The sequence below is a fragment of the Somniosus microcephalus genome, chromosome 29 (genome assembly GCF_052327205.1).
Source record: "Somniosus microcephalus isolate GS21.2 chromosome 29, FLI_Smic_1.0, whole genome shotgun sequence".
Classification (NCBI taxonomy): Eukaryota; Metazoa; Chordata; class Chondrichthyes; order Squaliformes; family Somniosidae; genus Somniosus; species Somniosus microcephalus.
Window position 1 is genome coordinate 23,980,981 of NC_141015.1, and position 22,119 is coordinate 24,003,099.

The 22,119-nt window shown below is 46.0% G+C and overlaps 2 protein-coding genes across 2 annotated transcripts in view; one reads left to right on the forward strand and one right to left on the reverse strand.

The window, feature by feature from the left end:
- The window catches only part of LOC147098547 (transmembrane protein 273-like), a 93,498-nt gene extending 91,318 nt beyond the window's left edge, over positions 1–2,180 (reverse strand). The window contains exon 1 of the mRNA XM_085970381.1: positions 2,038–2,180. Within this exon, the coding sequence (XP_085826507.1) occupies positions 2,038–2,098 (61 nt within the window). The 5' untranslated portion in view covers positions 2,099–2,180. The remainder of the gene's footprint in view (positions 1–2,037) is intronic.
- The window catches only part of c29h10orf71 (chromosome 29 C10orf71 homolog), a 180,358-nt gene that overhangs the window by 10,391 nt on the left and 147,848 nt on the right, over positions 1–22,119 (forward strand). The gene's annotated exons all lie outside the window — the stretch shown is intronic.

Consider the following 22,119-nt stretch of genomic DNA (forward strand, 5'->3'; position numbering starts at 1 on the left):
GCCAGCACACGGCGAACCACTGTTGCCAGCATTCTCGCCGAGAAGAGAACAGCTGTCAGTGTGCAGAGGAACCTTGATGTGTGGATCCCGAGTAGTAATTCCAACCAAATTGAAGGATAGAGTGCTCAATGAGCTTCATGAGGGTCATCTGGGAGGGGTAAAAATGAAGAACTTAGCCAGAGTGTTTGTGTGGTGGCCGGGAATCGATAGAGAAATCGAAGAGATAACCAAGAGCTGTACAGGATGCCAGAAGGTCCAAAACGCCCCACCACAAGCCCCTCTACATCCATGGGAGTGGCCCTCATCTCCATGGCAAAGGGTGCACATTGATTTTGCTGGTCCATTTATGGACTCGATGTTTTTAATTGCGGTGGATGCACATTCAAAGTGGCCAGAGGTAATAAAAATGTCCTCAACCACCACAGAAAAAACTATCACAGTCTTACGAACCATATTCACCAGAAATGGGCTGCCTGAACAGATTTGCTCCGACAATGGACCACAGTTTGTGTCTGAGGAGTTCCGGAGGTTCTTAAAGAACAATGGTGTTAAGCATTACACATCCGCCCCATATCATCCAGCCACCAATGGATTGGCTGAGAGGTTCGTTCAAACATTCAAGAAGGCTATCAAGGCAATGTGTAATGAAGACATACCCCTACAACACAAGGTGAATAACTTCTTGTTTGCCTACCGGAATGCGACACATGCGGTTACCAACCAAACTCCAGCCATGATGTTTTTCAATCGAAGACTACGATGCCGCTTGGATTTGGTTAAGCCAAACATCAGAAGAGATGTGGAGAACAGGCAGTTTCAGAATATGAATGAAAGGCCGACCAGGAATTTTAAGATAGGTCAACCAGTTTTGGCCCGGGACGACCGCACAGAGAAATGGCAGCCAGGAACGATCTGCACACGGCAAGGACCTCTAATGTATACCATGGACGTTGGAGGGAGCATTGTAAGATGCCATGCTGACCAGATTCTGGAGTCACTGGAAAACGTCAATTCCACACCACGATTCGATACACCTGGTGATGAAACCAAAGTACCAATTGCATCTACCTCAGAATCGGTGATATTGGAAGCAGACGAACCAAACAACGACGTTGATCCCGAATCAACTTTGCCAGAAGAACCTGATACCCCAAAGAGGCGTTATCCAGACAGAATCAGGAAGCCTCCTCAAAGACTGAACTTATAATTGCTTAACTTCAGCTAATGTATCTAGCAACTGTAATTGTAAATATGTTATTTAATTATTAATCGAATGTTATGTACTGTTTAGCTAAAAGGGGAGGAATTGTAGTGTATGTACTTTGCAGAAGGAACTATATTCTGCAGCCCCTGTATACTGCAGTACCAGTAGTGACCACCCCTGTATATAAGCCTGTGTAGTAACTTTGCATAGTAGTTCCAGTTTTGTCTCCACTCAGTAAACACCTGTTGTAACCAGCTCCTGCAGTCCATGTCTCAATTACACACGGACATAATACTATCGTTATAGTTTAACGAGCTTGTTTAATTTCTTCTATTTTCTTGCCCAATTCAAATTTGTCGACCAAGAGCCCAAAGCTCTTAATTTAAGTTTATCTGAGGTGCTCTGCGAATTCTGAATTAAATGAAGCTTTGCCAGGTTATCGATGAACCTTAAATTTTCCAAGGACTGGCTCGGGCATAAAGCCAGAACAGCGCTCAACAATTGACCGAGTTTGTAGGATTTGTCTACACTGAAGCAATCAAAAAGTTACCAGATCGTGACCGAACAAGAAAACCCAATTAGATCAAAAAAAAACGAGTCACCGGGTCAGTTCTGAGGAAATTGCTGGATTCAGAGCAACTTCTCGTCAATTGCCGATTTACTTTCAGGTCCTTTTCTAGACACATAGCAAGAATGTCTGAACCTATGCAGTGGTGTTTAGACGGGGAAATCAGCAGAGCTGGTAACCCACAACTCCTTAATAAACCTACAGTTTCTCAACAACTGAAAGCAATTTCTTTTTTTAAAAAACAAAAAGCAACATTTGTACTCACCAAGTGAAAGAATGAAGGCGAGTAAAACCTGCAACCAGCTGAAAGGCTGAGCCATTTTCATTGCCAAATCGAAGCAACTATCCTTTAAGATTAATTTGTAACCTGCAGGATGTGTGAAAATGCAAAATACTCAAGGAAACAGCAGTCACATCCTGTTAATGGTGTAAAAGATCAAGTACTTCCTTTTTTGTTGAAGCAAAGTGATTTTTTTACCGTAGTGGTAAGACAAATGTTGCAAGTTCTGGTCACTTGATTTAATAAACAATACTCGACTCTCTTTACTTTATCGAAATAACGTTACAACCAGCCTACTTCTCAATCTTTTCATCATCTACTGCTTACAATAAGAAGTAAATCATTTCCAATTTGCCCCATTCTAGATTATGGGAGCACATATTTAGGGGTCAAATTCCTAAACAACAGCATCTTGCATTTATATAGCGCCCTTAACATAGAAAAACATCTCAAAGCGCTTTGCATCTTTGTAAACATTTCCAAGTTAGTTTGACAAAGGAAACTGGGTTATCCCATGTTCAGTGCCATTCGCAACTCCTCAGATAATGAAGCTGTCCATGCCCACATGCAACAAGACCTGGACGACGTTCAGGCTTGGGCTGATAAGTGGCAGGTAACATTCGCGCCACACAAGTACCAGGCAATGACTATCTCCAACAAGCTAGAGTCTAACCACTGCCCCTTGATATTCAACGGCATTACCATCGCCGAATCCCCCACCATCAACAGCCTGGGGGTCACCATTGACCAGAAACTTAACTGGACCAGCCACATAAATACTGTGGCAACAAGAGCAGGTCAGAGGCTGGGGATTCTGTGGCAAGTGTCTCACCTCCTGACTCCCCAAAGCCTTTCCACCATGTACAAGGCACAAGTAAGGAGTGTGATGGAATACTCTCCAATTGACTGGATGAGTGCTGCTCCAACAACACTCAAGAAGCTCGACACCATCCAGGACAAAGCAGCCCGCTTGATTGGCACCCCATCCACCACCTTAAACACTCACTCCCTCCACCACCGGTGTACCGTGGCTGCAGTGTGTACCATCTACAAGATGCACTGCAGCAACTCGCCAAGGCTTCTTCAGCAATACTTCCCAAACCGGCGACCTCTTCCACCTAGAAGGACAAGGGCAGCAGGTGCATGGGAACACCACCACCTCCAAGTTCCCCTCCAAATCCCACACCATCCTGACTTTGGAAATATATCACCGATCCTTCATCGTCACTGGGTCAAAATCCTGGAACTCCCTCCCTAACAGCACTGTGGGAGTACCTTCACCACACGGACTGCAGCAGTTCAAGAAGGCGGCTCACCACCACTTTCTTAAGGGTAATTAGGGATGGGCAATAAATGCTGGTCTTGCCAGCGACGTCCACATCCCATGAACGAATAAAAAAAAACACCATAATAATTGTTTGCCTGGTAGTGAAAGTAATAGACCAGCATTACCCGCTCCAGAAATTTGAACATATAATCTAGACTAATACTCCACTGCAGTCTGAGGGAGCGCTGCACCGTCAGAGGTGCTGTCGTTTAGATGAGACATTAAACTAAGGTGGACCTTAGTCTCTCAGGTGGACGTAAAAGATCCCATGGCACTATTTCGAAGAAGTTCTCCCGGCGTCCTGGCCAATATTTATCCCTTAACCGACACCCAAAACAGAGGACCTGGTCATTTATCTCATTGATGTTCGTGGGCCGTGTGCAAATCGGCTGCCACATTTTGCGACATAACCATTGTCACAATATTCAAAAGTAACTAATTGGTTATAAAGATGCCCGGAGGACATGTAAGACACTATATAAAAGCAAGTTCTTTTTAAAAAAATTGGTAATATGGTAGCAAACAATATTGAAAGCTTCATCTGTGAGCTAATTATTTAACTTGACCATGGGATTCTGAATATGGCAGATGGTTCACTTCTGTGGTAATGTTAGTGGACATTGCCACCAAGATAGAGGACCTATTCGATGTACTTGATGGTGTTATTCCTGACAGTGAGGCTCCCAGGAGCATGGATTCTCACTCTGCTTCACTTCAGAGTCAGTTCAGATCTTTACACTTGGTTCACACCACACAAGTTTAGCATTGGTGTAAAGCCAGCTCTCACCGCCACTAAACTTGTTGTTAAAATGCACCACAAAAACATAGATCAACATCTAAAACGTGCAAACCAACAGATAATTGTCTTCCTTTAAGCTGAGCCCATGTGATGGCCTGGAAAATGAAATGCAAAATGAGAAGTGCACCAATTCTGAGGGGACTGGAGTACGGACAAGTCAATCCGTTATTTGGCAATTGTGACAGGCAAATAACTCCTTCAGGTGTTTACATTGCTTTAAAACAGACTGCTTTTTATCAATACACTCTCTCTTGCTGTTTGTTGCTTGGTAACAGGGCTGGGGTCTCCACTGTATTCTGCCTGCAGTTCAATATTCTGTTCGAGTATTTGATCTAGTTTCTTTTGTGTACACTGCATTTTGTCCTGAATCGTTTGCTTCCAGCGCAACTGGTTGCAGAGGGCAGAAAGGTTCTCTCACCACTCATTTCTTTCTTCCCACATCTGGCTCACTAAATTTTTTAACTCTTTAGCCTCCTTATTTAACTGGGCAGCACACAAGTGTGCTCCGTAAGCTAACCTGTCTCGGCCTCTCTATTTTAAGTTCGTTTTTCGGAACATCCTCAGAGTTTATCAAGGATGTAGTCATAGTCCCCGTTACCATCTTCTAAGATTTTTAGGAGGTCCGCTGTGGCGGATGTGCCGATTTTTTCTGTCAGGCTGTCTACCAGCTGTTCTCGATGGTGTGCCAACGCCATTGTATCTCTGGTTTTACCTTTACCCCACTCTCTCCCTCTCCCTTCTTTCAGGGAGTCTTCTACTTAGTCTTAAGTGACGATCACGCGCGGTCGACCAAGTCCCTCCGGTCCCCACAACTGGAACCTTACATCTCCCAACTCTGTCATCCCACTTCTGACACCACTGTAAGATTCGGATCACAGGTCACACACAGATTACCCAAAGGGTCTTAGGAGTTGTAAGGCTTTTTTATTAAAGAGCGGCAGATTAAGTTAAGTACAACACGCAATTAAGATCGGCATAGTAGACACACGACCATGACAAGTAGCTGGTATCGGTCCCGATTGGACAGACGGCTGCCGTGCACGAACAGCTCTTCCCTTCCCTCCACCGTCTGTGCTAAAAGCTCTTTTGATATCTCTTCTACTCTCTTTTTAGGGGTGGGCCGAGGGTCGATTATCAAAGATAAACAGTCAACAACTTTTCTAGCACACAAACAGCAGACAGCTAGTCTGAAAACAAGGTCACCGCCGCGGTGCAGAATGTTGGAGCATGCGCAGGGAACCAAGAACATCAGCAAGTTCTAAAATAAAAACAGAAAATGCTGGAAATACTCAGCGGGTCAGCGACCTGAAACGTTAACTCTGTTTCTCTCTCCACAGATGCTGCCTGACCTGCTGAGTATTTCCAGCATTTGCTGTTTTTATTTCAGATTTCCAGCGTCCGCAGTATTTTGCTTTTGTCTTTGTTGTAGCAAGTTCTAAGCATCAGTCCAGTTATTCTAACACCAGTCTGAAGAGACTTTTTTGTCGCAAGTTATTTCTTCCAATTCACGATTTCTTACAACGGGAACCTCAAAAACATAGCGCAAACGGCCATTTATGCTATCTCTCTGTGGTTTCTGCCTATCTTCTGGAGATCAGGAGAAACGCCGTGGAAATTCCAGGCACTGGTGTTTAACGGTATCAAAGAAAGTGGCTAACATTAAAATGATTCTAAAATGTTGTAAAGATATCCTTTTTTTGAGGAGAAATCTTTCTTACGCAGCGAGTTGTTATGATCTGGAATGCATTGCCTGTAAAGGTGGTGGAAGCAGATTCAATAGTAACTTTCAAAAGGGAATTGGATCAATACTTGAAGGGAAAAAATTTGCAGGGCAATGGGGAAAGAGCAGGGGGAGTGGGACTAATTTAAGAGCTCTTTCAAAGAGCTGGCACAGGCACGATGGGCCGAATGGCCTCCTTCTGTGCTGTGAAATTCTATGGCCGCGATTTTACCGGCGCTCAGAGTGCGGGTTCAGAGGCGGGTCCGCTGTCAAAATTGAAATGATTGACAGCGGGTTGGGAGCCCGCTCTGAACCGGCCTCCATGTAAGTTTCCAAAGTGTCGGGTCTGTGAACAGACCCAACACCAAGCGGCAGGGAGGCATTTAAGATAGTTAAATGCTTGTTAACTACTATTTTGCCAGCCTGTTTCTATTTTCCACCTTTTTAACGGGGTTCACATCGTTCGGAGATCACGTCAGGTTATCTGTGTCTCCCCATTGCTGTGAATAGATGACCGCTGCAAAAGTGGGATTAAAGCTACCATTTCACAGCTGGACATTTTCCAATGTCAGAAGCTTGAGCCTTCAGGACTTGGAAGACACGTTTGAGCTGTATGCAGTTTGGAAGTGTTTGGAGTAAACTCTCTATCCACTGTCACCTCCTTGGAGCAAGCTCTCTCACCATTGACAGATCGCGTCTGTCATCTCAACTTCAGCTGCCACCTATTCCAGCAACATCGGTGCCCTTGAAAAAATCTCACCTTGGTCCTCTGAATCCCTCCACGGTCAGCCCAACACCAACATCACCAGGCACACCAACATCACCAACAACACCAACCTTCTCCGCAATCACCTGATGCTGCACAGGACACAGGGCATCAGCACTCGACAACATTGCTGCCCGGGAGGCCAGTGATGCCATCACCATGGCCAGGTTTACTTCACTTGATGCTGCACACCCTGGCTGTCACATAATGCGCCAGGTTGACGCCACCCCACACCAGCACTATATAAAGCATCCCTTCAATGTCCAGGCCATTCCTTTCACACTCATCACAATTGGTGGGGGGAAGTTATGTTTCAACATTCACTGGAATTCACTAAGACACTTCCAAAGGTGAGCACAGATCTGGCCAATAAGGTAAAGTGTTGAAAATAAAGATTTCAATGTTTGACAACACATTAACAGAAAATTTATATGAACATTGCATAAAACACCCAAGTGCCTACCCTTGTGTTGTTAGTTGGTATGATTGCACTAGAATGAGGGTGAGTGTGAAGGGTGGCTAGTGAGATGGGGAAGTGATAATGTAGATAGAGGGGGATGGGTGGAGGTGCAAGGTAAGTTGGTGTGAATAAAGGTGTGCAGGAGTAGGGTAGGGAAGGCAGAGTGATGGGGATGTGAAGAGTGGCAGAGCAGGATGAGGTTGAGTGTGGATTTGCAGTAACATTTCATGATCTACTGAGATCAATGAAAGGTTTGCGCCACTGCAGCCTGGTCCTCCTGACGACATCCTCCTGTGCAATGTGCAACCAGGCTGCGCTGGTGTCCTCGGGAGGTCTCGTCCGCCCTTGGAAGGGAAGAGAACCTCCCTGCATGCTGTGACTTCCTCCATAAACATATGGAGGGAGTCAGGCGGGAGCCTCAGTGTAGCCGTGCACCTTTTATAGTAATCTGGGATGTTATGATTAAGGTTATCTACCAGGTGGTGCTGTAGCCAATGCTGCTGCTAAGGTCAGAGGTTTGCTTCCTGTTAAGGTCGGAGGTTTGCTTCCTGTCAAGGTCAGCAAAGGTGAAATGCCTGGATGCAGGCATGATGTTTGTTACTCTGTTTGTTAATAAAGTACTCGTGCTATTCTACGATATTGCCTCTCCGATGGCAGCACGGTGGCATAGTGGTTAGCACTGTTGCTTCACAGCGCCAGAGACCCGGGTTCGAATCCGGCCTCGGGTGACTGTCTGTGTGGAGTTTGCACATTCTCCCCGTGCTTGCGTGGGTTTTCTCCGGGTGCTCTGGTTTCCTCCCACAGTCCAAAGATGTGCGGGTTAGGTTGATTGGCTATGATAAATTGACCCTTAGTGTTAGGGGGATTAAATACGTGGGGTTACAAGGATAGGGTGGGATATGTGTTGGTGTAGGGGTTACAGGGATCGGGTGGGATATGTGTCGGTGCAGGCTCGATGGGCCAAAATGGCCTCTATCTGCACTGTGGGGTTTCTGTGATTCTGTGAGTCCTTGTCTCACTACATGGATTTATCCCTGGATAAAGAAGAGAAGTCTGCCAGGACTTTTAAACAACAAAATCACGAGCTGAAGTTAGCCACCAGTTGGAAGAGAGCATGGCTGCCATGGTAGGAATGGTTTCCGCTTTTGATAGTCAAGCACAAACCTGGGAGGAATACTGTGAAGTGTTGGGTTATTTTTTCGAAGCAAATGAAATAAATGATGCCAGAAAAAGGAAAGCCATTCTGCTTAGTTCAGTGGAAAGCCAGACCTACAGTCTGATGAGGAATCTGCTCAGTCCTGAAAAGCCTGGAGACAAATCATTTGTTGAATTAGTGGCTTTGCTAAAAGAACATTTCAACCCTAAGCCTAGTGAGATTGTACAGCGGTTCAAGTTTAATTCAAGGAACAGGAAAGAGGAAGAGAGCGTAATGGACTATGTAGCGGTGTTGCATAAATTAGCACAAGATTGCAATTATGCAACCTGAAGGAAATGCTGCGAGATAGGCTAGTTTGCGGAATTATGGATGACCGAATGCAGCGTAGATTATTATCCGAGACTGGGCTTACTTATGAAAAAGCATTGGAACTTGCTCAAGCCATAGAGACAGCAAACCGAGATGTAAAAGAAATACAGGGTTCAGACAGAGCTAATGCTACGCAAGTTGCAGGTCAGGTTGTTGTGCACAAGTTGAACATGCGTCAGAAACCACAACGTGAGCATGTGAAGGCATGTTATAGATGCAAGGGCGATCACCTGGCGAGTGAATGCCGGTTTCTGGAGGAAAAGTGCTACAAGTGTGGGAAACAAGGACACATAAAACGAGCTTGCAAGGCGAAATCACCTGTGGAGGAATCCAAACCAAAAAGGGGGAGGACAGCAAAACCAAGGGAGAGAAGTGAAAAAACATGGAGCACACCACATCAGCGGGGAAGCTGAGGAAGAAGAGGACATGTTCATAATGTATAGCATGTTAGAGAACATTTCAAAAGTGGCTCCTATCACATTGTAACTGACAGTAAATGACTCTAAGGTGAACTTTGAAGTGGATACAGGGTGCGGCGTGACCATAATGAACAAGGCAGAGTACTCAAAATTGTGGAGCCGTGCAAAAGTTCCAGAATTAAAGCCTTGCTCCCTGCATCTTAAAACATATACAGGTGAACGAGTAGCGACATTAGGTACAGCTAATGTAACTGTGCAACACAGGGACACAGTGGAACAGCTACCTGTAGTTATAGTATCGGGTACTGGACCAAACCTGTTAGGTCGGGGCTGGATAAAATAACTTAAATTAGACTGGGAGCAGTACATCAAATAGATGCGGGCAAACAGTTGACTTTGCAAGAAGTGTTGAGTGAACATGAGAATGTGTTCAAGGAGGAACTTGGCGCCTTTAATGGCCCCCCAGCTAAGATTTATGTAGACAAGGAGGCACCGCCAAGGTTTTTTAAACAATGACCTGTGCCTTATGCCCTGAAGCCAAAGGTAGAGGCTGAGCTTGACCGTCTATTGAGAGAGAACATACTGGAGCTAGTGAAATGTTTGGAATGGGCAGCTCCCATAGTACCTGTTTTAAAACCGGACAATTTGGTAAGACTCTGTGGAGATTATAAATTGACAGTCAATCGGGTGTCCAAACTAGAGCAGTATCCGATTCCCAAAACAGAGGATCTCTTTGCAAACCTGGCTGGAGGAAAGAAATTCACAAAGTTGGATATGAGTCATGCCTACTTGCAGATTACACTGGATGACGAATCAAAGAAGTATGTCACCATAAATACACACAAGGGCTTGTTTACATATAACCGCTTACCATTTGGTGTCTCATCCAGTCCAGCTATTTTCCAGAGGACAATCGAAGGTGTACTGCAAGGGATTCCACATGTTTCCATCTATCTGGATGACATTCTGGTGACGGGAAGAACCGACCAGGAGCATCTGAGCACTCTGAGAGAGGTACTACAGAGATTGGAGAGGGCAGGGTTCCGGCTCAAGAGGAGTAAGTGCACTTTCCTGGGGAATGAGGCAGTGTTCCTGGGACACAGAGTGGATGCCACCGGGCTCCATCCACTCAAGGAGAAGGTACAAGCACTGCAGGACGCCCCTGCTCCTACAAATGTGGCTGAGTTAAAAGCTTACCTGGGACTGCTGAACTATTATAACAGGTTTTTACCAAACTTGTCAACTGTGTTAGCACCTCTTCACAAACTACTGCGCAAGGAGACACAGTGGCAGTGGGGAGAGGAGCAGGGGGTTTCATTTGAACAGTCCAAGAAACTGATGCTGTCGTCGGATGTGCTGGTTCACTACAATGCAGAGAAAGACATCATTCTCTCTTGTGACGCTTCACCTTATGGGGTGGGGGCAGTTCTTTCACACTGCATGGAAGATTGAATCTGAAAGACCAATAGGGTTTATGTCCCGAACTCTAACACCAGCGGAAAAAACTATTCCCAGTTAGACAAAGAGGGGTTAGCAGTAATGTTTGGGTTACAGAGGTTCCACAAGTACATATATGGCAGGAAGTTCACCATTTGCACCGATCATAAACCTCTTCTCTCTCTTTTCAATGAAATGAAAGCAGTTCCACAGATGGTGTCACCCTGGATCCAGAGTTGGGCAGTGACGTTGAGGGCATATGAATATGTCATCGTCTACAAGGCGGGCAAGTACCATGGGAACGCAGATGCCTTGAGCCGTCTTCCACTGCCAGGCACACCTATCCGTGCAGCTCCAGAGGACAGAGTTTTGATGTTGGAAGACACTGACATGGCACTTGTGACTGCAGAGCAAGTAAGAACATGGACAGGTAAAGATCCAGTACTGTCTAGGGTTCGAGAATATGTGGTGAGGGGATGGCCACAGCATCCGGAAGGGGCTGACTTCACACCCTACAGTGTCAGGAAAACAGAGCTGAGTGTGCAGGATGGTTGCGTGTTGTGGGGAGCACGAGTGATTATTCCACAGCACAACAGTCTATCCTAGAGCAACTACATCAGTGTCATCCTGGGGTCTCGCGTATGAAAGCCTTGGCTAGGAGTTACTTGTGGTGGCCAAAGCTAGATGAGGAGATAGAAAATCTAGTCAAGACATGCAGCACTTGTCAGGAACACTGGAAGGCACCAGTAGCAGCTCCTCTCCACCCCTGGGAGTGGCCGGATAAACCATGGAGAAGATTGCACTTAGATTATGCGGGTCCATTCATGGGGAAGATGTTCCTCATAATCATTGATGCACATTCCAAATGGATGGATGTTTATCCTGTAAATTCTGCTTCCGCCACTACTAGTATAGACTGCCTGCGTCGGAGCTTCAGTAATCAAGGGCTACCAGAGATCGTGGTGAGTGACAATGCCACTTGTTTTGTGAGTACAGAGACAAAAGAGTTCTTGAGAAAAAATGGCATCGTGCGGGTGACCTCGGCTCCATATCACCCGTCCTCGAATGGACTTGCGGAGAGAGCCGTACAAACATTTAAGGAGATGATGAAAAAAAGTGCAGAAGGGAGTTTAGCAGCCAAAGTGTCACGGGTTCTGTTCAGCTACAGAATAACACCTCAATCCACCACAGGACTCTCTCCTGCTGAGATGTTATTAGGTCGTAGACTACGCTCCACTCTTGACCTTGTCCACCCAGACCTAAAAAGGAAAATGGAAAACAGACAAAACAAACAAAAAGAGAACCATGACAAAAGAACAAAGAGCCGAAGTTTTGGAGAAGGAGATGCGGTCCTTACCGGGAATTTCAGTGATGGACCAAAGTGGATTCCTGGCTTCATAGACTCAATGACAGGTCCCGTATCATACAGGTCATGTTGGGAGATGGTAGGGTAGTATGCAGACATGTAGATCAGATACTTCCCAGACAAGGGGAAATTGAAATGAAGGTTCCAGATGCAATGACTGAAGACAGGGTTGCCCCCAGTTATCCAAGTGCATCTGTGGTGCCACCACCAGGGACAGAGCCAATTCCACAGGAACCTATTCGTCAAGAGGAAACCATCGTTGCAGAGTCAGATACTCCGAGCACTGCTCAGGAGCAGCTGGTGGCTTCACCACAAACAAGCAGGGACTTTACTGTTAGACGTTCACAAAGGCCTCGCAAGCCACCAGAGAGATTGATACTGAACTGTTAGATTCATTGAGTATGGAACATGATAAATGGAGACTCCTTATGTGACCCTCAGGAATGGTTGTTTGTTAAGAAATTCATACTGAAATCTTAAGGGGGGGGATATAGTAATCTGGGATGTTATGATTAAGGTTATCCACCAGGTGGTTCTGTAGCCAATGCTGCTGCTAAGGTCAGAGGTTTGCTTCCTGTTAAGGTCGGAGGTTTGCTTCCTGTCAAGGCCAGCAAAGGTGAAATGCCTGGATGCAGGCATGATGTTTGTTATTCTGTTTGTTAATAAAGTACTCGTGCTAATTCTACGATATCGCCTCTTCGAGTCCTTGTCTCACTACATGGATTTATCACACCTTTTGCAGTGCTTGTCAGTGTTTGCAGCATCTCAATACTGCAGAACAATGACAGAACAATTGTCAAAATGATTGCGGACATGGCCGCTTTAAGGAAACCGGCTGATGACGCACCATCAAATGACGTCATCAGACCTACTTCCTTTTAATTAGCCGGGAAACTCGCAGGGCGGGCTTAACAAGTCCAATCAACGTAAAATCCTTTTCACAAAGCGGCTGGAGCCGGGAGCGGGACCAGGACCCGCCAATGACCTCTCCTGCCACGATCCCGCCTCCGCTGGCGAAGTCGCAGCCTATGATTCTGTGATAACACTTTAAATGTAGTTTCACATCAGGCTGCGGAAGTGTGAAGCATGCAAACATTCTCACATCTCTTGCAATGTGAGTGTCTTCACACCTAAATTTCAGTGCACAAAAAATGTTGCTTCATATTACTGCAAACCATGTAGGATAACTGGTCTATTGTAGAAAAGTAGACAAGGGGCTGGGTTTTTCCATTTTTGCAGAATCCTGCCACCTCTTCAACAGGGTGCAAGCTCCACTGGCCACAATGATAATCCCCCCAGTCCCAGGACCAGGACTCTGTGTGCATTTTAAGTCAGTTCTCCAGCCTGTGCTAGGGAATTAGACGGGGATGTAGGTGGGCAATGTCTGCGGCAGGCCTTGGAGGCTTGTCCTGCGATTGATTGAACAGGCTGTCCAGCTCCTGAAGATTTGGATAACCCGCTCGCCACCATAGCAACACCGGATGCCAGGAAAATACAGGCTACATGACGGAAGATACATTCAGGCTTGGGCTGATAAGTGGCAGGTAATATTCACACCACACAAGTGCCAGGCAATGACTATCTCCAACAAGCGAGAGTCTAAGCACCTCCCCTTGACATTCAATGGTATTACCATCACCGAATCCCCCACTATCAACATACTGGGGGTCATCATTGACCAGAAACTTAACTGGACCAGCCACATAAATATTGTGGCAACAAGAACAGGTCAGAGGCTAGGTATTCTGTGGCAAGTGTCTCACCTCCTGACTCCTCAAAGCCTTTCTACCATCTACAAGGCACAAGTAAGGAGTGTGATGGAATATTCTCCACTTGTCTGGATGAGTGCAGCTCCAGCAACACAAGAAGCTCGACACCATCCAGGACAAAGCAGCCCGCTTGATTGGCACCCCCTCTACCACCTTAAACATCCACTCCCTCCACCACCAGCGTAACATGGCTGCAGTCTGTACCATCTACAAGATGCACTGCAGCAACTCGCCAAGGCTTCTTCGGCAGCACCTCCCAAACCTGCAGCCTCTTCCACCTAGAAGGACAAGGGCAGCAGGCGCATGGGAACACCATCACCTCCATGTTCCCCTCCAAGTCACACACCATCCTGACTTGGAAGTATATCGCCGATCCTTCATCGTCGCTGGGTCAAAATCCTGGAACTCCCTCCCTAACAGCACCGTGGGAGTACCTTCACCACACGGACTGCAGCGGTTCAAGAAGGCGGCTCACCACCACCTTCTCAAGGGCAATTAGGGATGGGCAATAAATACTGGCCTTGCCAGCGATGCCCACATCCCATAAAAATGAATTTTTTAGAAAAGAATAACTTATTTCCGTCATTTTCACAAGAGTACAATAGAGGTATTCTACGTCCTCCTGTCAGTTACAATAGAAAATCCATAAGTTTGAGTATATTGGGCCTATACTTTCTGGATTTTAGAAGAATGAGAGGTGATCTCATTGACAAGATTCTGAAGGGGATTGACAGGATAGATGCTGAGAGATTGTTTCCCCTGGCTGGAGTGTCTGGAACTAGGGGGCATAGTCTCAGGATAAGGAGTCGACCATTTAGGACTGAGATGAGGAGACATTTCTTCACTCAGAGGGTGGTGAATCTTTGGAATTCTCTACCCCAGAGGGCTGTGCATGCTGAGTCTTTGATAGATTTTTGGATACTAAGGGAATCGAGGGATATGGTGATCAGGCGGGAAGGTGGAGTTGAGGTCGAAGATCAGCCATGATCTTATTGAATGGCGGAGCAGGCTCGAGGGGCCGTATGGCCGACTCCTGCTCCTATTTCTTATGTTCTTATTAAGTGGGCAGTGGAGTGTTTAGGAGTCAGTAGCAGAATTTTCCACCCCAGTCCAGCAGGAAAAACGAGGCCGCTATTTAGGAGATTGAGGTTGTAAAGCATTCAGATATCTGCGCCCAAGTGGATCTCGGCCTCACTGGGCCTTTATGACACTTTTAGTCACAAGTGCACAGTCTTCCAAAAAAAGTCGCTAGTTTTGATCGGGCAAGGCAACGAACTACAAAAGCTCCACATCACGTCACCATGGTGGCCTTACACACACGTGATGTTATGATACATTTTGCACAATTTACACTGCATCTTGTCTGGGTTTTGAAGGGGGATTCTTTTCTCATACATCACCGATAACGTTCTGGATAACAACAGGCTTACCATAGCGAAAGGCCTCATTTCATTTCCTTCTTTTCCCAAGCTCATTCCTGTTGCGTCTAAGTGTCCAGATATGCTTATTCTAAATCACTGGACACAGACAACAAGAATAACTTAAACAGGCCTTTACTAATCGAAGGTCAGGGCTGAACTGCTTAGCAAATTACTACACAGAGTGGTCACCACCGGTACTACAATATACAGTAGCCAAGAGAAAGTAGTCCATCTCTTAAGGTAGTCTCTTAAGGTGGTACAGGTTACATACACCACAATTCCTCCCTTTTTAGCTTAACAGTGTACATCCCAATTTAAACATAACATGGATAACATATATACAACTTCATGCAAAACTGTTCAAAGATTCAGTCTCCGAGGAGGCCTCCTGATCCGAGTTGGATAACGCCTTTCAGGGGTCTCTGATTCTCGTTGCTGGGGTGACTCATCTAGTTGATCTCTTATGGATTGGACATCATCAGATACATTGGCGTCTGAGGTAGATGCTTCAGGTTCACTAACTTCTTCCACTGGTGTCTCTGTCGTAGTCATGGGTTCGACCCTTGTTCTCGATTCTACAAGTTGGTCAGCATGACGTCGTATTACGTTTTCACCAATATCTACCGTGTACATCAGGGGTCCTTGTCTGGCACGAATTGTTCCAGATTGCCATTTCTCATTCTTATAGTCCCGGGCTAACACTGGTTGTCCTATTTCGAAACTCCGAGTGGTCTTGTTATTTATATGCTGGAACTGTTTGTTTTCGACTTCCCTCCGCACATTTGGTTTTAACAAGTCCAACCTGGACCGCAACCTCCTGTTATAGAACATCATGGCAGGGCTTTGATTTGTCACTGCATGAGTGGCATTTCGATATGCCATTAGGAAATTGTCCACCTTGTGTTGTAGTGGAATCTGGTCTTTGCTCATGGCCTTTATCGCCTTTTTGAACGTTTGTACAAATCTCTCGGCCAACCCATTTGTAGCCGGATGATATGGGGCAGAGGTATAATGTTTCACCCCATTCTTCTTCATGAATTTCTGGAATTCTTCTGACACAAACTGCGGTCCGTTGTCTGAACATATTTGTTCTGGCAATCCATTTCTTGCGAATATCGTTCTTAGAACTGCGATCGTCTTTTCCGAGGTAGTGATCACCATCTTAATCACTTCTGGCCATTTAGAATGTGCGTCTACCGCAATTAAAAACATGGAGTCCATGAATGGACCTGCGAAGTCAATATGTACACGTTGCCATGGGGTTGAAGGCCATTCCCATGGATGCAGCGGTGCAATTGGAGGTGCATTTTGAACTTTTTGGCACCCTGAGCAGCTTTTAGTCAGATCCTCTATTTGTTGGTCGATACCTGGCCACCACACATAAGCCCTAGCAAGGCTTTTCATCTTGACTCCCCCCAGATGACCTTCATGCAGTTCCTTTAGAACTCTCTCCCTTAATTTAGGAGGAATAATCACCCTTGTTCCATACATCAATGTTCCTTGACAGACGGACAGCTGTTCTCGTCTGGCTGAGAATGCCGGTAACAGTGGTTCACCATGAGCGGGCCATCCCTTCACTGTCAATTCGTAGACCCGAGACAGTGTCGGGTCGTTCCTGGTTTCTCTCTCAATACTTGCATTGGTGACTGGTAAACATTCGATGATGGTCGAGTGAAATAACTCAACAGGGTCAACTGTCGGTGCCTCTTCCGCTGTAGGTAGTGGCAGGCGCGACAGCCCATCAGCATTACCATGTTGCTTTGTACCTTTGAATTCGATCTGATATTGATGTGCCCCTAGGAAAAGGGACCATCTCTGGAGCCTCTGCGCTGTCATCACCGAAACACCCTTCTTAGGGTTAAAAATGGAAACCAACGGCTGGTGGTCTGTCAGCAGCGTAAACTCTTGCCCTTGCAGGTAATGATTAAATTTTTTTACTCCCCACACAAGGCTGAGAGCCTCCCTATCTATCTGAGCATAGTTGCACTCAGCGGAGGTCAATGATCTGGATGCGAATGCGACTGGTCTTTCCAAGCCATTTGGCAACTTATGTGAGAGCACTGCCCCAATACCATATGGAGAAGCATCACAAGCTAAACGAATAGGCAGCATTGGGTTAAAGTGAGCCAACACTTCCTTAGAGGTGATCAATGCCTTGCTTTTGTGAAAGGCCCGCTTACAGTCCTCGCTCCACTTCCATGGCACTCCCTTCTGCAAAAGAGCGTTCAGCGGGTGTAGCACCGTGGATAAATTTGGCAGAAACTTATGGTAATAGTTAATCAACCCTAGGAACGACATCAACTGGGATACATTTTCCGGAGCGGGAGCCTTCACAACAGCTTCGATCTTGTCAGGTGACTTGTGAAGCCCCTCCTGGTCAATGATGTGACCACAGTATGAGATTTGCTTCTGAAAGAACTCACATTTCTGGTGATTAACTCGAAGTCCATATTCTTTCAATCTGGTGAGCACCTGTTCCAAATTTGCAAGGTGTTCCTCATCATCATCTCCTGTAATCAGAATGTCGTCCAGGTAGCATTGTGTGCCTGGAATTCCCTGTAATACCTGCTCCATGGCCCTTTGCCAAATCGCTGGAGCCGATGCCACTCCAAAAACCAGTCTATTATACCGATATAAGCCCTTATGCGTGTTGATTGTGAGATACTGGCGTGACGCTTCATCAACTTCCATCTGTAAGTACGCCTGTGCCAGGTCTATCTTGGTGAAGTGATTCCCGCCAGACAACGAAGCGAAGATATCCTCAATCCGTGGAAGCGGATATTGTACCGTGTGAAGAACCGGATTAACAGTGATCTTGAAATCGCCACAGATGCGAACCTTCCCCGGTTCCCCCGGCTTGTTACTCGATGAACGCTTCATGACGGGAACAATGGGCGTGGCCCATTCACTCCAGTCCACCTTTGACAGTACTCCGGAACGTTCTAGTCCTTCCAGCTCAGCTTCCACAGCAGGTCGTATCGCATAAGGTACCGGTCTAGCTTTGAAAAATTTCGGGTTTGCATGTTCTTCAATCTTGATGTTTGCCGTAATTCCTTTCAGTGTTCCCAGTCCCTGCTGGAACACCTCTTTAGCATCGTCCAATATTCTGGACAGTCGTTTAGGTTTGACATCGTCCTTTTTACCGGAATCTACAGTTAGTGCTTTTAAGGAATGCCAGTCCATATTTATTCTCCTGATCCATTCCCGTCCCAGTAGTGGTGGACCTCCCTCAGGTAACACATATAAGTCCATTCCTCGGCTTTCTTTACCCTTGTGGACCACCTTTACCTTTATCTTTCCGATGGGGTATACTCTTTGCCCCGTGTATGTTTTCAATACAATCTCCGTATCCTTTAGGGGAATGTGTGGAAATAACCTTTTGTAATCTTGCTTATTCATGACCGTCGATGCCGATCCAGTGTCCAATTCCATCTTCACTTGGACTCCTGCTGTCTGAAGTGTGACCCAGATAGTTTGGTGGTCTGCTGTGTTACCCACATTATGTATTCTTAGACAACCCAGTTCCTTACTGCTGGAGTCTGAATCCGTCTTCTGTTCATCCGAACTGTTCTCTGTCACCTTGTGTACCTTTTTGCACTTTTCCTGCGGTGACTTTTTGTTGCTGGTCTTCTTTCCTGACCGGCATACTTTAGCTATGTGACCTAGCCTGCCACATTTTCTGCATTCCTGATTTTTGAACCAGCACTGGTTCTGATCATGCGTTGTCCTTCCGCAACGATAACACTTTACTGTACCCAATGCCATTCGATTGGTGCTGAGTTCCGATGACCTTAGCTGCATTTCCGCGGTGCCTCTTGCTGCGGCCTCATGCGATGCTGCAATGGTGACAGCTTTATCAAGCGTAAGGTCCTTTTCCACTAGCAGTCGCTTCTGAGTTCCTTCTTTTAATAGTCCACACACGAACTTATCTCTCAGAGCGTCTGCTAGTCCTGTACCAAACTGACAGTACTTTGATAGCTTGCGCAGTTCAATTAAGAATTCAGCGTTGCTTTCCTCTTTCAGCTGCGTTCTTCTGTAAAATTTAAATCGTTCCGCTATCAGCAGCGGCGTGGGGTTTAAATGTTCTTGCAGGATAGTAACAATATTCGCGAAAGTCTGATCCGCCGGTTTATCTGGTGTTACAAGGTGCCTCAATAACCCGTACATCTTCGCACCCATTGAGTTTAATAAGGTTAGTGCTTTCTTATCATCTGGTACCTCATTTGCTATACAATAAACTTCAATGCGTTCTACATACGTGGCCCAATCTTCAACATCGCTATCAAAAGCAGTGATGTTACCGTGTTTAGGCATCCTTGAGAGTTTCTTTAAATATTTTATTTTTCCAAAATGGCGGCGTCCCGCGCTTGTCTTCTTCCCCCGCCTACTAAAATGGCGGCTTCCCACGCTTGGCGGCTTTTCCCGCGCTTGTCTTCTTCCCCCGCCGACTACAATGGCAGCTTCCCGCGCTTGTCTTCTTCCCCCGCTGGCTACAATGGCGATGACCGCGCTGTTGCCGTTCTCGCCTCCCAGCGGTTCTTAATTTCCCCGACGCTGCTTTTGCTCCCCCGCGGTTCTCGTGGGCATTAATGCTTCCCTCGTTGCTGCGCCTCTCAGCCCCGATTGCAGCCCGGCCCTTTACACCGGCTGCGGTCGAGTTCTCCGCGGTTCTCGTGGCATTAACGCTGCCCTTGTCGCTGCGCCTCTCGGCTCCGATTGCAGCCCGGCCCTTTTCACCGGCTGCGGTCGAGTTCTCCGCCCTTTTTCCTCCGGTTTCCCTCCCCTTCTCCACTGACAACGCAGCCGACTTTCTGCCCGTGTCGCTAGATCGGCTTACCCACCACCGTGGTAGAAGGATGATCACTGCCTGTCGCTGATGGAGGACTTCGTGGTCAGTAATTTCAACCCGGGTTCTCGATGCCTCCTGTGCGATGCGGTGCTCAGCAGGATGATGAGGGCGGATGCCTCTTCTCGACGCCCGTTCTGAGGACGAAGCTGCCTTGGATGCAAAACTGCCGCAGGGTAAGATCGGACTCATCGCCACTGTTGAGTCTGAGTGTCCAGATATGCTTATTCTAAATCACTGGACACAGACAACAAGAATAACTTAAACAGGTCTTTACTAATCGAAGGTCAGGGCTGAACTGCTTAGCAAATTACTACACAGAGTTTATATACCGGTGTGGTCACCACCGGTACTACAATATACAGTAGCCAAGAGAAAGTAGTCCATCTCTTAAGGTAGTCTCTTAAGGTGGTACAGGTTATATACACCACAATTCCCTCTATCCCTTTTCTTTTATCACCTAATTTTTATTTCTGTTATCTATGCTGCTCTGTTCAAAGTTCACATCAGTATTAATTAATTCCATTTTCATAATATGCAATTTATAATCTTGGATTGCATGTATGAATGTGTACATAAAGATAGAACGCAGATTGTCCAACTCCAGTTCAGGATATTACTCATTATTAAAAAAGGTAATACACTCCTCCATCACAAACAACTCTTTAATTATTACTGTTTAAAGTGCTTTTGAACTCTGAGGTATAATTAAAGGAAAATCCTACAGAAAGGTTGTGTGCCTGTTTGTGGGTGGGTGTTTAAGAAGTTCGCCTGTGATACTGTAGCCATCTGACTGTGGGAGTGGAATTTTATCACAAACTGTAGAAAAGTCGAGCTTTGCCTTCTTAATTAGGAACCCTCTACAACCTTGTTATCATGAGGTGAAGTAGTCATTCTGTCTCAAGGGCAGGGAGTCGTTCGAACTATTGTTCAGACACTAGAGTGAGTAACTGCACCAAGTCCCGTTCGCCCATCACCCCTGTGCTCGCTGACCTACAGTGGGCTCCCAGTCCGCCAACCCTCACTTTTAAAATTCTCTTCTTTGTGTTCAAATCCCTCCATGACCTCGCCCCTCCCAATCTCTGTAACCTCCTCCAGCCCTGCAACCCTCCGAGATCTTTGCATTTCTCCAATTCTGGGCTCTTGAGCATTCCCGATGTCCCTCGCTCAAACATTGGCGGCCGTGCCTTCTGCTCCCTAGGCCCAAAGCTCTGGAAATCAGAAAGGAAACAATTGAAACTGTGGAGTCTCATTCCTGCAGGTAATAAATTGTTCCTAGAGATTTGTTAAATTTTAAATTTGTAAAACATTTTTTTACTTTTCCTTTCTTACTTTTTTTCTCTCTCTCTCTTAATCCAATTGTTCCTTCTTTCTCTTTATTGCTCTTTCTGTATCTAATTTTACTTTAATTCACCCGATTTCCTTCTATGTCATTCGCTCTGTTTCTTACACTATCCTTAAATTTTATCGGTTAAGGAGATAGACTAATGGTCCCGTTGTTCACCAAGGTCCCAGATGCTCCGTTGACCGTAATAAGCTCGCAATTTGTGGAGCGAAATAATTATAGCTAAAGGGTGAGTAAAAGAATCCAACTCACGGCACTCACCGTGCGATACCCCATTTCAGCAAATTCTAGGCCATTAAGATTTTAAGGAAGAGTGTTTAAAAATGGTATAGAAGTGACTTCTTCAAGAGACACTTGTAGACTTGAAGGGCCAGTTTGCAGTACAGAAAGTGCCAAAGGACAAGATATTGTGTTATGATAGTCCATTAAGCAGATGCCCCAGTCACAGAAGAAGTCCGCTGCTTACAATGGGGCAAGGTGCCAATGAGACATCCATCATTGGTGGGCTGAGAATGTAGGCTGTTTCACTCCGAAATCTCTTCCACGCCATCATCAATTGCCATGGAGATAGGCTGTGAGAAGAGTGGTTGTGGGACATGGAACCATCTTTGTCGGGTTTGTCTTGATAAAGTGTGAATGAAAACTTGCAGGACAGCCTCATAAGTGCAATTAGAATGGATTTTTGCTTTGCTCAATGACTCTCTTTTTTCCTTTCTCGGGATAAGGGGTCGGCCATTTAAGTCTGAGATGAGGAGGAATTTCTTCACTCCGAGGATTGTGAATCTTTGGAACTCTCTGTCCCAAAGGGCTGTGGGTGTTCAGTCGTTGAGTATATTCAAGACAGAGAGGGATAGACTTTTGGACTCT